Source organism: Neomonachus schauinslandi, chromosome 5 (genome assembly GCF_002201575.2).
Source record: "Neomonachus schauinslandi chromosome 5, ASM220157v2, whole genome shotgun sequence".
Taxonomy (NCBI): Eukaryota; Metazoa; Chordata; class Mammalia; order Carnivora; family Phocidae; genus Neomonachus; species Neomonachus schauinslandi.
In genome coordinates, this window is record NC_058407.1 from 75906258 (window position 1) to 75923023 (window position 16766).

At 37.7% G+C, this 16766-nt stretch overlaps 1 protein-coding gene across 12 annotated transcripts in view; it reads left to right on the forward strand.

The window, feature by feature from the left end:
- CAPRIN2 (caprin family member 2) overlaps positions 1–16766 on the forward strand; it is a 45879-nt gene that overhangs the window by 7093 nt on the left and 22020 nt on the right. For all 12 annotated transcript variants that reach the window (XM_021690500.1, XM_021690504.1, XM_021690502.1 and 9 more), the window contains exons 3-6: positions 6227–6313; positions 11444–11682; positions 13007–13089; positions 15718–15885. In XM_021690500.1, coding sequence (XP_021546175.1) covers positions 6227–6313; positions 11444–11682; positions 13007–13089; positions 15718–15885 — 577 coding nt within the window. The remainder of the gene's footprint in view (positions 1–6226; positions 6314–11443; positions 11683–13006; positions 13090–15717; positions 15886–16766) is intronic.

Sequence of the window (16766 nt, forward strand, 5' to 3'; positions counted from 1 at the left end):
AGGCATTTCCTGGAGTCTTGGAACACATCCCCGGTGGGTAAGGGAGAACTAGTGGAATGATTGCTAGTAGGTTCTTAGGTATCGGTCCAGAGTATCTGTAAGTCTCTATAAGCAAGCAGATACTCTTCCCTGCCTTCTCTTCCTCCATTTTCTATACAGTTTAGCTAAGCTATAGATACATTTGGGGCCTTTATTCTCCTCCCTTCCTTTTTTTTATTTTTAAACTATTTTTTTTTTACTTTAAGATTTTATTATTTGACAGAGACAGCAAGAGAGGAACACAGTAGAGGGAGAAGCAGGCTCCCCGCTGAGCAGGGAGCCCGATGTGGGGCTCGATCCCAGGACCCTGAGATCATGACCTGAGCTGAAGGCAGACGCTTAAGGACTGAGCCACCCAGGCGCCCCTCTCTGTTTTTTTTCTTTTTTGAAATTGATTAGCTTTTTTTTCTTTTGGAGTCAACTTCTCAAAACTTTGAAAATCACTTAATTTCATCCAGTTTAAACATTTATTTGCATAGATTGAGGCAAAGTAATTTTTGGTAAAAGTTTGTTTTTTATTTCTAATTTTGTGTGGTTCTGTATTTTCACTTTTAATTAGCTAGTTTTTTTTTTAAGCTAGGTTCTTGGTTTTAGTTTTTCTCTTCTACTGCTTTTATCTTTCTGCTTTCCTTTGGTTTATTTGCTTCATTTTCTAACTTTGAATTGAGTGCTTAGTTCATTTGTTTCCTTTTTCCCTTGTTGGTATGCATTTAAGGATGTGAATTTTCCTTCAAGCACTGCTTTAGCTATAAATTGGATACTGTATTTTCAATATTGTAGGCTAGAAATTTTGTAATTTCAGTTTGTATTTCTTTTTTAACCCAATATATATTTTTAATATTGTAAATAAAGCTTTCTGTGATCGGCATGGCTATTATAACCTCTTTTTAGTAACTTTGAGGTAACCTGTCAAGACTAAGCTAAAGACTGACTAAAGATTTCATTAAGATTTTTAGCATAAACCTAGAGTTTTCCTTTGAAACAGTGAGAAGTTTGTCTTTTTTTTTTTTAAGATTTTATTTATTTGACAGAGACAGCGAGAGAGGGAATACAAGCAGGGGGACTGGGAGAGGGAGAAGCAGGCTCCCTGCTGAGCAGGGAGGCCGATGCAGGGCTCTATCCCAGGACCCTGGGATCATGCATGACCTGAGCCCAAGGCAGATGCTTAACGACTGAGCCACCCAGGTGCCCCATGAGAAGTTTCTTTTTAAGATTTTATTTAAGACAGAGTGCGCATGTGCGCATGAGTTGGGGGGGAGCAGAAGCAGACTCCCTGCTGAGCAAGGAGCCCCATGTGGAATTCAGTCCCAGGACCGTGGGATCATGAGCTGAAGGCAGCAACTTAACTGACTGAGCCACCCAGGTACCTCATTGAGAAGATTGTCTTAATGAGGTTTTTTAGAGTCCCACTTATAACTTCAGTATCTATTTTGGTTCAGCTCTGGATTTGAAATGGAGAAGTGAGATTCAAGTGAGTGCTTGAGCAAGTGGCAAGGGGCACTTTCAGTTTCATTGAAGGTTTTATTTTTAAAGAATTAGGATTTGGTATCCATCTCTAGTTGCTAAACTCTGATCCTGTGTTATATTTAATGCATAATGCAAAACTCATTAAATAATATCGAATCTTTTGTGCTTTGTAGTCCCACAGCAGTTGGCCTAGTCAAGGCACACCACCCAAATGTTACGTAGGCTTTTCCTAATTAATATCCTTGTCTTGAGACCTTCCTTTTCAGTTCACCACTCCTACTCCCGCTAGTGTTCTTTTTTTTTGAAACCAAAATCTCAGTATATAATTCTGTTTAAAATTTTTAAAATTCTGGTCAGAATCTTTAGCATATTTGAGGCTATAATCATGTTCTGAACTGCGTTTTATTATTTCAACAATAATACATTAAGTATTTACGCTGGGAGGTTCGGTGCTTAATGTAAGGGTTATAACCTAAGGGGCAAATGTGATCCTTGTCCTCATGGATAATAGTGTGGTGGGAAATAAGTAAATACAAATGTGATGGATATTAGGGAAAAGTACAGAGTGATGATGGATTATAATGAGGAATCTAACCTAGTTTGGAGAATTGAGGACAGCTTCCTTGAGAAAGAAGTGCTTTAGTTAAGACTTCAAAAAATGAATAGGACTTAGCAAGTTAAAATGGGAAAGGAGGAAGAAGAGCAGGCTAGGCTAGGCAGATGCTAGACTGTGTTAAGGGCCTGAGTAGGAAAAGAATGTTTTTAAAAGAGTCCTTCTAGGAAACTGGAAAGAAAGCCAGTATGGATACAGTAATGTAGTTAGAGGGGGAAAGCCACAAAAACATCTTTGTTTGCCATTTAAAGACTTTGTGCTTTTTCTTAAGGTTATCAGAAATGATACAGATAGGTTTTAAGCAGAGCATGACTATAGATTTATAATGAAAGAAAATCACTTTGTAGGGTGAGTAATGGTTTGGAGATGTTAAGTGTTGATGTAAGGAGACGAGATAAGTGTTGGCTATAGTCTAGGTTAGTGGTTATAGGTGCCTTGCTGGTACCAAGTTAGCAGCAGAGGGGTTTGAGTAAAGTAGCTGGATTTGAGAGGTAGAATTAACATAGCTTGGTGACAGGATGTAGAGGGAAGAGCCAAGAATGGTTTCCAGGTTTCTGGCTTGAAACTTGGATGGATGGCAAAACCATTTATTGGGCCTGGAAACACTGGGGGAGAATAAGGTTTTGGGAGGATAGGATAAAGAGCTCAATTTTGGACCATTTCAATGTGCCTGTGAAACATAAGGGGTGATATGTAGTAAGTATTTTAAGATACAGGTCTGGAGCACAGAGAAGTTTAGTCTACAGATACCTCATCTCTGGATGGCTGCTAATTGAAACCATGAGAAAAGATGAGACTATCTTGGGTGAGAATATAGAAAGGAGAAAAGCCTAGGAATTTTGATATTTGATGTTTGAACTTTTGATATTTGATGTTTGAATAATAAAGACTAAAAATACCGTGAACTTAGGGTCAGGCATCATTTTGAATGATTTATAAGTATGAAATCATTTGAATTGCCCAACATCTCTCTGATATAGGTCCTATTTATTTCATAAATGTTAAAAACTGAGGTGAGAGGTTAATGGAAAAATTTTACTGGTAAATTAACAGCTGGAGAAATGGGAGAAGAATGGAAGTTTCGTGTTATTAAAAACAAAGATGTTTGTAGAGCCAGAGGATGGCTTCATCTTGAAGTCTTCTGAGAAGTAAACCAAAAGGAGAGCTATAAAAGATCCATGGGTTTGAAAGGTGGTATTGACATTGCTGATTTCAGCCAGGATAGTTATGGTGGAATGGTGGAAACGGAATCCAGGTTGATAAGGGCTGAAGAGGAAATGGAGACTGTGTAGACATTTTTGAAATTTTTCTGAGACTGGAAGGAGGTAGTTGCCAAAAAGGGATTTTTTGTTTTTCTAATTTAGGCGGGGGGTGGGGGGAACCTGAACTTTTTAAATGCTGGTTTAAGCATTGACAGAGAGGGAGAAACTCAAGATTTTTAAACGGGAATCAGAGTTAAGATTTCTTTTGAAAGCATAATTGAAAAGGATCCAGGGCACAGGTAGAAGAAGGATATCTCCTCTAAACAAAGGGAGGAAGAAAGGCTGGATCCACATTGGATAATGGGAAGTTGAGGTAGTAGTTCCCATTTGATGCTGCTTTTCTTGAATCAAAGTTAATACCATTTGGGGGTAAATATGGGAGGGGGGTTATTCCCTTCTGGTTTACGTACCTCTGAGGGCTGTATACTATGATTGTATTGTCTGCATTCTTGGTTCTATAGTCGGAAAGCCTCTTTACCTTTTTTTTTTTTAAGATTTTATTTATTTGACAGAGACAGCGAGAGAGGGAACACAAGCAGGGGGAGTGGGAGAGGGAGAAGCAGGCCTCCCGCTTAGCGGAGAGCCCGATGTGGGGCTTGATCCCAGGACCCTGGGATCATGACCTGAGCTGAAGGCAGATGCTCAACGACTGAGCCACCCAGGTGCCCCAAAGAAATAAAATCTTAAGAAAAGATTTAGTATTACCAGACTATTTTTAAAACAGCTTTTTGAAGTATCATGTACATAAAATTAACCCATTTTAAGTGTAGGTCAATGATTTATAGTAAAAATTTGTAGAGTTAAGCAATTTCCAGGACAATCCAGTTTTCAAACATTTCTGTAACCCTCCAAGTTCCTTTTTGTGTTCTCATTTGCTTTCTAGCTCTGTAAGTTTGTCTTTTAGGATATTTCATATAAGATAGTCTTTCCCATATGGCTTCTTTGACCTAGCATTATGTTTTTGAGGTTCACCCTTGGTATAGCATGTATCAGTAATTCATTTCCTTTTATTGCTGATGAGCATTCCTTTGAATGGTTATACCACATTATGTTTATCCATTTACCAGTTGCTGGATGTTTGGATTGTTTTTATTTGGGGCTATAATGAATAATGCTGCTATAGAAATTTGCATGTAAGTCTATGTGGACATACGTTTTCATTACTTTTGGGTAGATAGCTAGAAGAATACTATATTACTTCAATTATGAAGACTTTATTTTTTTTAATTATGAAGACTTTAAAATATATCTATGTGGTTAGACAATTTTCCCATCTTCTGTTTCATATTATTCTTCCATATAGAATTAAAGTCCCATTAAAAAATCTACACTTTTTCTTTTCTTTTTTTTTTTTAAAGATTTTATTTATTTGCCAGAGAGCGAGAGAGCACAGCAGGGGGAGCAGGCAGAGGGAGAGGGAGAAGCAGGCTTCCCGCTGAGCAGGGACTCGATCCCAGGATACTGGGATCATGACCTGAGCTGAAGGCAGAGTCTTAACCGACTGAGCCACCCAGGTGTCCCTACACTTTTTCTAATTACCAACTTTTTTCACCAGTGAAATCCTTTTGTTGTTGTTGTTGATCTATGAAATACTAAAAAAAACTCCATTAAATTTACAGTATTTCTCTTTTTTTTCTTTTTTTAAAAAGATTTTATTTATTTATTTGACAGAGAGAGACACAGTGAGAGAGGGAACACAAGCAGGGGGAGTGGGAGAGGAAGAAGCAGGCCTCCTGCTGAGCAGGGAGCCTGATGCGGGGCTCGATCCCAGGACCCTGGGATCATGACCTGAGCCCAAAGGCAGGCGCTTAACGACTGAGCCACTCAGGCGCCCCATATTTACGGTATTTCTTTACAATACTTAATTTTGCCTGTTAAGGTAATTATTGACAAATCTTTTCTATCATAGAATAAATTTTTTTCTTGAAAGACTATTTGAGAGAGGGAGAGTGCCTGCATGTGGGGAGGGGTAGAGGGAGAGAATCAGTAAGCTAAGCAGATTCCCTGCTGAGCATGGAGCCCAACATGGGGCTTAGTCCCATGATCCATGAGATTACGACCTGAGCCAAAACCGAGAGTTGGATGCTCAGCTGACTGAGCCACCCAGGCACCAGAGATTTCTTGAAGTTGCTTATTCATCTGTGTGATCCTCACTATGCTTCTTGTGTACTGTATTTGAGTAGTGAATGAATATTGACAGAGGAATTCTGTTGGCTTATTGCTCTTAAAAGCAATAGGTCTCTGTTTATAGACAGGAATTCAGCTGTTGTTATGGCTCAGATTTCTAGTATAAAAATGAATTTTTATATTTTTTAATTTTTAGATTTTTTTTTAGGGGGGGCGAGGGGCAGAGGGAGAGCGAGAATCTCAAGCAGGGTCTCAATCTTGACAACCCTGAGGTCATGACCTGAGCCGAAACCAAGAGTCAGACACTTAAACTGACTGAGCCACCTAGGTGCGCCTAAAGATTGAATTTTTAAATTTAACTTTATATAACTTGTATTAAATGCTCTATCTCCCTCCTTTTTTTTTTTTTTAAAGATTTTATTTATTTATTTGACAGAGAGCGAGAGAGGGAACACAAAGAGGGGGAGTGGGAGAGGGAGAAGCAGGCTTCCTGCCGAGCAGGGAGCCCGACACGGGGCTCCATCTCAGGACCCCGAAGGCAGACGCTTAATGACTGAGCCACCCAGGAGCCCGGCCCTCCTACTTTTTTGACTACGTATAGTAAATGACTAGTTAATAAAATTTGAAGTCTTCTCTATTATTTTTATAGGAACACTTATTCTGACATATTTGTACTTAGAAGTTAACAGAATTGATGTTTTCTTATCCTATTTGGTAGGAAGCAGTGGAGAAATATGAAGAAGTACTACATAACTTAGAATTTGCCAAGGAACTTCAGAAGACCTTTTCTGGACTGAGCCAAGATGTGAGTATGTTTGCTTTTTCTGAAACCACTTTATTGATCTTGAGGAAAATATCAGTGTCCATTAATGATGTTCAGTTACCATCATCTAATTCCTGCTGATATTTTATTGGGGTTGACAATAGCTAATGAAGAATTAGTGTTTTCAGATTTCTGGAGTCTCAAGAAAACACAAATGGTATCTGAATATGAGGTACCGTGATAAAGTATTCTCTAAATGTGTATTCACTGTGGAGTTATAGCAGTCATTGAGAAGGGGATACATTTATGAAGAAGATTTTATTTTTTTAAAGCAGTCCTTTTTAAATTTATTTTATTTTTTAGAAATGGGGAGAGGGAGGGGCAGGGGAAGAGAGAGAATCTTAAGCAGGCTCCACGCCCAGCACAGAGCCTGACACAGGGCTTGATCTCATAACCTGGAGATCAAAGTTGTGAGGTCAAGACCTGAGCCGAAGTCAAGAGGTGGACACTTAACCGACTGAGCCACCCAGGCACTCCTATGAGAGAGATTTTAGAATACAGGTTTATAAATTTATATAGCATAGGCTTGTAAGTTTAGCATTATTTAACATATTAGGAGACAGAATTGGTAAACTTTTTCTTGAGACCATGATAGTTATTACCAGGAAGATTTGTGATTGTTGTTAAATAGAGTTAAGTCTGGTTTCACAGCTTGTTAGATTTTCTGTTGGCAGTTGAAACTTTTATCTCTGACAGATTTAGTTAGTAATTAATATGACCCTTTAAGCATTCATTAATGAAGTATTCTTTGCTGCTTTACAGTTGTGTTAAAAGGCCTATAAAGATCATGTTTTAATAATTAAGGAAATTTTTTTGTAAATTCATTTCTGGGGTGGGGAGCATGCTTTCTAAGATCGTGTCTTTCACTTTTTGGATTTTTTTTTTTTTTAAGATTTTATATATTTGATTTTTTTAAAAATAAATTTTATTTTATTTATTTTTAAACGATTTTATTTATTTGACAGAGATCACAAGTAGGCAGACAGGCAGGGAGAGGGAGAGGCAGGCTCCCTGGTGGGGCTCGAACCCAGGACGCTGGGGTCATAACCCCAGCCAAAGGCAGACGTCTAACTGACTGAGCCACTCAGGCGCCCCTATATATTTATTTGAGAGAGACAGCATGAGCAGGGTGAGGGGCAGAGGGAGAGAAATAAGCAGACTCCCCACAGAGTGCGGAGTCTGATGTGGGGCTTGACCCCCAGGACCCTGAGATCATGACCTGAGCCGAAGTCAGACACTTAACTGACTGAGCCACCCAGGCGCTCCTGGATATTTTCTTCTTTTATGGTGAACTAAAATTCTCGTTTCCATTCCTCTGGCATCAAAAAACCCTCCCCAAACAAGAAAAGCCAACATACCATTTCTAGACTGAAGACAACTACCATCTTAATCCTTGTAATATCGTTGCTCTCTCTGGATGTTTGACTTAATTAACTCTTAAAAGGTAGTGTGTAAATCTAAAATAGCCTAATATAGAGCCATTACCTTCTGTTTTCTGGATAATTCTGTTAATGCAAGTTTAAGATTCGGGCGCCTGGGTGGCTCCATTGGTCGAGCAGCTGACTCAAACTCTCAGGGTCATGAGTTCAAGCCCCATGTTGGGGGTGGAGCCTACTTTAAAAAAAAAGTCCAAGATATTAGTTCTTTTTGCCAACCATAGCATATTTTAACTCAAGTTTACTCATTTATAACTTAATTTTAGTAGTTTCTGTGAATTCCATAGTAACTTAAATTTGTAGGCCATTTTGGATATACTTTTAAATCAAGTTATTTCTTTTCTTTTTTTTTTTTTTTTTAAGATTTTATTTATTTATCTGACAGAGAGAGACCCAGCGAGAGAGGGAACACAAGCAGGGGGAGTGGGAGAGGGAGAAGCAGGCTTCCCGCCGAGCAGGGAGCCCGATGTGGGGCTCGATCCCAGGACCGCGGGATCATGACCTGAGCCGAAGGCAGACGTTTAACAGCTGAGCCACGCAGGCGCCCCTCAAGTTTTTTCTTATACATGTATGATTACCCCTCCCATGTTAGATTTATTTAATTTTGACCCACTTTACTATAAAAAGTATTTCATATCTTCACTCTGGTTGGATGTTTGGAAGTACACATCTATAATACTTAAAATTTTCTATTAGCTCTCTTTACTCAGTTATTTGATAATTTTAGTTTTTTATTCAAGTGTTTATTTTTTCAAAGTATGTTTTTTTTTTATTCTTTTTAGGTTTTTTTTATTTTTTAAAATTTTATTTTTTAAAAAGATTTATTTATTTGACAGACAGCGAGAGCAGGAACACAAGCAGGGGGAGCAGCAGAGGGAGAGGGAGAAGCAGACTCCCTGCTGAGCAAGGAGCCCGATGTGGGGCTCGATCCCAGGACCCTGGGATCATGACCTGAGCCGAAGGCAGACGCTTAATGACTGAGCCACCCAGGTGCCCCTTTTTAGGTTTTTTTTAAACACCTTCCGTGTGCCAGGTAATTATGTAAAGTCACTTGATTTTTACAGCAATCTAGGAAATAGATGCATATATAGTGCCATTTTACAGATAAGAAATCTGATGCTCAGAACAAGAGGAACTTCTTCAAAATCGTATTGCCAGTAAGTGGTAGAGTGGGTGTAGGGCCCTAACTATTTTTTGCTCCTAAAAACCTTGTTCTTTATACAAGGATATAGTATCTTTCTATTTACATGTTCTTCCGCTCTTGTCTAGAGGTAGTTACCAGTTAACCTCATTGGTTATTTTTTCTCACTTATACCGTGGATTTACTTTCACTTTAGGTGAGGTGTTAAAGTACTTTGGAACATGCCTTCATGAATCAAGACCCCAAAGGTGCTTGCCAGTTACCTTCCAACATAGTAATTTTTGGACTTTTACTAAAGTTTCTTTTGTCACACCTCTTGAGAGTCAGTTTTGCATTGTATAACATTTCTTTCCCTTCAAGCTAGTTGGAAGCCTTTCTCTTCTTCCCAGCTGTATCTCTGTCTTCATGACATGAGCTCTGTCCTGGTGGGGATTTATCATTCTACGAGGGATCAGAAGATTTTATTATTCAATACAATTTATTGATAGTGGTTTATTTCATGTCTTCTTCCTTCTTTACAAATCAGTCCTCAGCTGAAAGAAGAGAAGAAAATGTAACCTGACTTCTTAGTTTCTACATAAATAAGGAGAAATACGCTATTGTCAGTAGTTTTCTGATTATGATGTAAGAAACAACTAATTTTCTTATTTGATACTTGATCGATTCAACAAATATTTGAGGTCCTGTTATCTGTCAGGCTCTATGCTGGGCACTAGTGATACATATTGGTAAACAACAGAGATATCGTTCCTGTCATCACAGAGCTGAAACCTAATGGAGATGCGGGTAAATAAAAAGGTAACCATTTAATGTAATAGGTATTTGAGTAGGGGAAGTTCAGGGTATCCTGAATCCATAAGAACATCTACTCCAGCCTTGGGAATGGCTAACAAGAGTTCTGAGGTAATCATGGGATAGAAACTTGAAGATGCCCTCAGCATCAGTTGCCTTTCCTTGTACCATCATGAAACTGTCCCAAGAGAATCCCACTGTCTCGGAGAGGTAGAATTGCCACCTCTAATCTCTTTCCTTCTCTCAAGCAGAAACTGAGAATCCTGTACTTTTGGTAAATGTTATTGGCTTAAGTCCATATTGAGGTCTTGGAAAAAGCATTTCTGAGCCTTTGCCATCCTGAAAATATCCTAGCCCACATAACCCCAACCGCTCCATTTCTCATTCTCAAAATTTTACCTTCACCTACTGTCTCTTGTCCCTGGTAGTAACACAAGTCAAATTTATTAAGTGACTTTCATACCTCCTTCTGAGAAAGGAATTAATAATGTCATAATGAATCTTTTCCTGAGATTTCCTCCCATCTTAATCTGTTAGGATTTATGAACATGTCTTTTGGAGAGTCTTAAATATGATGGTATATCAAAGTACTTTAACCTGCATATAGGAAAACTTTTGGATTTTTGTTTTGTTCTCTTAATTTTCATAACTTGGAATATATCCAGTATGATAGAAATATTATAATTAGAAGAACAACTCTGGGGAGAAAAGACCTTTTAGATTTCTTACTGGAAATAGATGGTACTTTTTATTAATTGGCATTTTATAAATGGGAAGCGACTTCTGGGACCCATGTATTATGTCAGACTTTAAGAGATTACTGTTCTGAGCTTTAGAGCCAGACACAGGGCTGCTCAATCTGCATACATATTTATTTGATGGAAAATTTATGTTCTGCTAACTATCCATCTATGTTTGGTTAGCCAAATAATGAAAAATACAGCTCCGGGGCACCTGGGTGGCTCAGTCGTTAAGCGTCTGCCTTCGGCTCAGGTCATGATCCCGGGGTCCTGGGATCGAGTCCCACATCGGGCTCCCTGCTCAGCAGGAAGCTTGCTTCTCCCTCTCCCACTCCCCCTGCTTGTGTTCCCTCTCTGTCAAATAAAATCTTAAAAAAAAAATAAATTAAAAAATACAGCTCCATCCAGAATGAACTATGATGAAAATCTCAGTTTTACTTAAAAAAACTATTTGCTGGGGATGTTTTTTAGCATTATGCTTCTAAGACATTTTCTGTTTGGTTTTCAGTTCCTTACACTTTAGCTAGTCTTCTTTGGTTTGTTGAAAATAGACCGTTTTTGTTGAAATATTCTTCTCCTAGAACAAGAAATTTAAAAAAACCAGACTTCAAAACCGAACTGAAGCATTTTCTTAAAATCCTTGGCCTAAAAAAGGCTTGATACACATAAATATGGAAAAGTTAAGTTTTGCGATTGATATGTGTATCAGCTATAGGTACTTTGTTTATCATGGTGATACCAGAGGTACTAAATACAGCCTGGAATTGGGAGATACTTGGACTTTCTAAGCTCCGGTTACCTGAGACATACCACCATATTACTCATGTCCCTTCCTCAACTGAAAAAGAAAGGGGTTAAACGAACCTGTCAATTTCACAGTGCTTATATATGTATGAGATGTATCATCTAATCTCAACTCTTTGGGATTAGACTTTGTGGACTGTGAACTGCTAATACGGGGTGGTGGAGAGTTGGCAACTTTAATGAAAATTTGTTTTAACAGCTACTTAAAGCGCAGAAGAAGGCTCAGAGAAGGGAGCACATGCTAAAACTTGAGGCTGAGAAGAAAAAACTTCGTACTATACTTCAAGTTCAGTATGTATTACAGAACTTGACACAGGAACATGTACAGAAGGATTTCAAAGGGGGCTTGAATGGTGCAGTGTATTTGCCTTTAAAAGAACTTGACTACCTCATTAAATTTTCAAAGTTGACCTGCCCTGAAAGAAATGAAAGTCTGAGGTAAGCTAATGAAAATACTTTCCTAAAAGAGAACATAGAACATTTTAGCCTATATATATATATATATATATATATATATATATACATACATACACATACATAATAACATATATGTATTATAGTATATATAGAGAGAGAGCGAGAGAGAGAAATTAAGAGAACATTCATTTGATTCAGCATGGGAAACATTGGTGGGACCAGACTGTGAGAGGGTTGAAAGGCTGTCTAGAAGGAAAGTCAATTTGAAAGATCTCATTAATGTGCTTTTTAAATTGTAACATTGATTTTAAAAATGATGTCTGATCAAGTTTTGCCTCTATACAAGTAACCATAAAACTGATGATGTATTATACTTAAAGGTTTTTTTTTTTTTTTTTTTGTAATTATCTCAGGCTATTGTATTACCTGAGAGTCTTTCCCTTCTTACTACTGCTGTACTTAAGTGGAGGTAAATAAAATGTAACTTGGCCAGTATCATTAAACTTTCAAAGTGAGAATTATTTGGTGGTCTTTTTATGCTGTGAATAAATACCAAGAAACAAATCTGATAATTTAAGAGACAAAATCAGCAAAATTGAGGCTATCCAATTTTTCCCCCTATAGTTATCCATTTGCTGTTCTTGGTTTGATGGAGGAAATCAGCTAATGAACACATCTCTGCTTCTGCTTTGTTCGATGTAGATCCTTCCAGTGTTGTCTTTTGGCCATGCTAAAGCACAGTCCGATTTCAGTTGTTTTGGAACTCAGTCCTGTATCAGGAAAAAAAACCTAATAAAACTTAATTTTAACATATATAGCCATATATATATTTTTAATTTCCATTCTGATAGTCTAGTCCATCATCATTATCTATTTGGTTGTTTCCTTCTCTTCACTTTGATGGATTTAGGGAGTGTAGCTTAGTTTAATATGTATAAGTGAAATATAATTTGGAAAACAAACTGCTGTGTTTTAAAGTCAAATGTAGATCTTAATATTGCCATTCCAGTCTTCTTTCCTCTAGGACATTACTTGATAATTAATGACTTTGCATTGAAAAGAGCCTTAAACTCTTTTTCGTCTATTCCTTAATAGTTCTATTTTGTAAAATATTTTAGTTGTTTTAAGAGAAAATGCTTACATTTGAAATCCCTAAAGTGGGCATTTAGTCATCTTTTATAAAATTTGAATTTTTTCATTTTGAGAGAGTAAAAAGACAAAATTAACATTGAATGTTTTGACTGTTGATGAGTTTTACTGTATACATTGTTTTGCTCCATATATATGTATTTGTGTGTATGTACCTCTAAAGCTACTTTGTTCTGCTACTGCTTTTCCTTGTCAGTGTTGAAGACCAGATGGAGCAGTCATCCTTGTACTTTTGGGACCTTTTGGAAGGTAGTGAGAAAGCAGTGGTAGGAACGACATGTGAGTTTTCTCTACTCTTGACTTACATGCTGTAAATACTAGACTTTGTTTAGAAGTGTAGGGCTGATTTTGTTCTGATATTGAAGGCTGAAACTGTTAGTCCATTAGAACTTACATGTCTGGCAATACTACATTCATGTGGAGAATGATAATCTGTTTAGTCCTTTTAAAAGCAGCTATTATGGGCGCCTGGGTGGCTCAGTTGGTTAAGCGACTGCCTTCGGCTCAGGTCGTGATCCTGGAGTCCCAGGATCGAGTCCCACATCGGGCTCCCCACTCAGTGGGGAGTCTGCTTCTCCCTCTGACCCTCTTCCCCTCTCATGCTCTCTCTCACTCTCTCTCTCTCTCAAATAAATAAAATCTTAAAAAAAAAAAAAAGCAGCTATTATGTAATGGTACTCACTCAAATGGAACCTAGGGAGAGTTTTGAAGTGGCAAGTCACTATGATTTGGGAAAGAGAGCTAAAGACTCATACTGGCTTGACCGTTTTGGGGTTCAGTTCTCTGCATGGTAGTACCTGTTCTATTTATGAACTTTAAATCCACACATTGTTAATGGTAAGGCTTATCTACCAGATCTAAGAAAATATGAATGGTTTGGGTATATAGTTTATTGGAACATTGTTGTCTATCGATGTGGTAATGATCTGGAGAGAAAAGAGTCCTTTTGGCTTCCTAAATAGACTTGGCCAAATGACCAAGTAAAAACGGTCATAAGTACATAGTTTTGTGTATTAGTGTAGGATAATGAAAACGCTAGAGGCTAGCAAACTGTTTTTTTTTTTTTTTAATTTTATTTTTAAAAGATTTTATTTATTTGACAGAGTACAAGTAGGCAGAGTGGCAGGCAGAGGGAGAGGGAGAGGCAGGCTCTTGCTGAGCAGGGAATCTGATGCAGGGCTCGATCCCAGGATCCCGGGATCATGACCTGAGCCGAAGGCAGCCGCTTAACTGACTGAGCCACCCAGGCACCCCTAGTAAACATTTTTGTTTCTAGTGATTGCTTCCTTTTTTTTTTTTAAGATTTTATTTATTTGACAGTGAGAGATACAGCGAGAGAGGGAACACAAGCAGGGGGAGTGGGAGAGGGAGAAGCAGGCTTCCCGCTGAGCAGGGAGCCCGATGCGGGGCTCGATCCCAGGACCCTGGGATCATGACCTGAGCCGAAGGCAGACGCTTAACGACTGAGCCACCCAGGCGCCCCTGATTGCTTCCTTTTAAAAAAGATTCTAAAGATGCAGTATAACTATCTCAAAATTTCTAAGTCCTTTCAAGTTTAAATCATAGAGATTTTTTGCTTGGTTAGAATGCAAAATGATACAGCTAACTTCGGGGGGGACATTGTTTGGCAGTTCATAAAATTAAGGGTATGCTTACTATGTGACCAAGCAATTACACTTACAGTACCCAAGAGAATTGTAAATGTATATTCACATAAGTACTTGTACATGAATGTTCGTATCAGCTTTATTAATGATAGCCCCAGACTGAACACAGCCTAGATGTACAGCAACTGATAATTGATAAACAAAATGTGGTATATCCATACAGTAGAATCTACTCAATAATAAAAAAGGAATGAACTATTGATACGTGCAACAACATGGATGTAAATCTTAATTATGCTGAGTGAAAGAAGCCAAACCAAAAAAATGAGTACATACTGTATGATTCCATTTATATGGAATTCTAGAAAAGACATAACTAGAATGAAAGCAGGTCAGTGGTTCTCAAGAGTATGGGTGGAGGAGATTGTTATAAAAGGGGCATGAGGGAACTTTTGAGTTGATGAGAATGTTTTATATCCTCGTTCTGGTGGGAGTAACGTGGCTATGTATCTGTTAAAACTGTACACTTAAATGACTGAACTTTGTTGTTTGTAAATTATACCTCAAAATTGATTTTTAAAAAAGCTATGTCATAGTACTCCTATGAAAGGAATAATAGACCCAAATCAAGTATGGACACTGTTTAACTTTGGAATTATATTTTTAGTGGATATTAAAAATGAAAGACTTTAGATCTGTTTATGGTGCAGCGACTTTAACATCATTTCAATAAGATTTTTCTAACTAATCAAATGGTGATACTCTAGGAGTCACAGAGACCGTAATTCAAGAGTAAAATTTTTATCATGGGATTTTGTAATTTAAAAATCCGTTAGATTGTCCAAGATAGGGTTTTCTAATGGTTATGTTTGAGGAGCTTTTTCACTTCTCTAAGACCTTAATTACTTGGAAGGTAGAATAATGCTAGTTGTGAGATCTTGGGGACAGATAGGAGAAATGGCTTCACTCTCAGCTCAGGGAATAGATGTGTGCTTTTATAACATATTAGTCTTTGATTAGGGTCTCTGATTTTAGTCATTTTTCAAATGGTGGAAATGGAGGCCAAGAGAAACTTAAGTGACTTGGTAAACTTTGGGATTCTGATCCTAATTTTGATTCAGCATGACAAAAGGATGGACTGCATATTTACTCTGGTACTGACCAGTTCTTTGAATTCCCCCAGTGTAGGATATTATGACAGACTGTAACTAGGATAAAATTATATTAGGATATCTGTTCCAAATAATTGCCATGAACTATTAGGTTATGTGATAACTAAGTCTTAATCACTCTTTCTTAGACAAACACATGAAAGATCTGCTGTCTAAATTGCTGAACTCAGGCTATTTTGAGAGTATCCCAGTCCCAAAAAATGCTAAGGAAAAAGAAGTGTCATTGGAGGAAGAAATGCTAATAAAATCAGAGAAGAAAAAACAATTACTGAAAACTGAATCTGTCAAAGAGTCAGGTTTGTTATGATCTCAGAAATTCTTTATAGTGGTTGCGTTTTTAATAACACAAAATGAGTCGTCATTGTAAAAGGATTGCCTTATTTTGATTTGTTAATTTCTACATGCATGGAAATCTACTTGCAGCAGGATAAGCTTAGGCTTAGAATATGTCTGTAGGCTTTATTACCATATTTACGGAGTGAATCTTAGCAGAAACATAAGGTTATTCTTTGTTATAAGAGAATACGCTGTTCAAATGAGGCCTTTATGGAATTTGAATGGATTTCTTTGTTAAACTGTTAGTAAGATAATTCAGTTTAAAATTGTTGATTAAAATCCTCATAGTAGAATTCAAAATGGTAGTAGAATGAGATTATAAATAATCTAAGGTTAACATATTTGGAAAAAATGTGCCAAAGTCAATAAAGGAAATAAACTTTGTAAAATCGCACTTTTCTGGGGGGGGGGGGGGGAAGAGATAGTTTGAGTCAGTGGCACTTTTGTTCTGGTTTGTTGGGACTCAATTTATTTAAAAAATATCACTTCTATGTAGGTAGTCCAGGGCAGGGTTCCAGTAGCCTCTCACTAGCATGATTCAAGTTATTTCTTAGGTTTACTTTCTATTAGTCTAATGCTTTAGTGTCTCCATTCCCTTACCAACTTCCATCCTTAAGCTGGCTTTTAGGAGGCCTTTAGGGGCCTGTGAAAGGCCTTTAAGGCCTTTGTTTCAAGCTGAGATGACTAATTTTTACCCCATGGCTTGGAGTTACATAGTTTCAACTTGAATGGAACTGTACTTGTGCATAAGAGGAGATAGTCTTTATTTTCAACCAAAAATCAGTTTATAGGTGGAACATGACTTTAGAAAAGTGGCATTTAAGGAGAGCTGCTAGCTTCA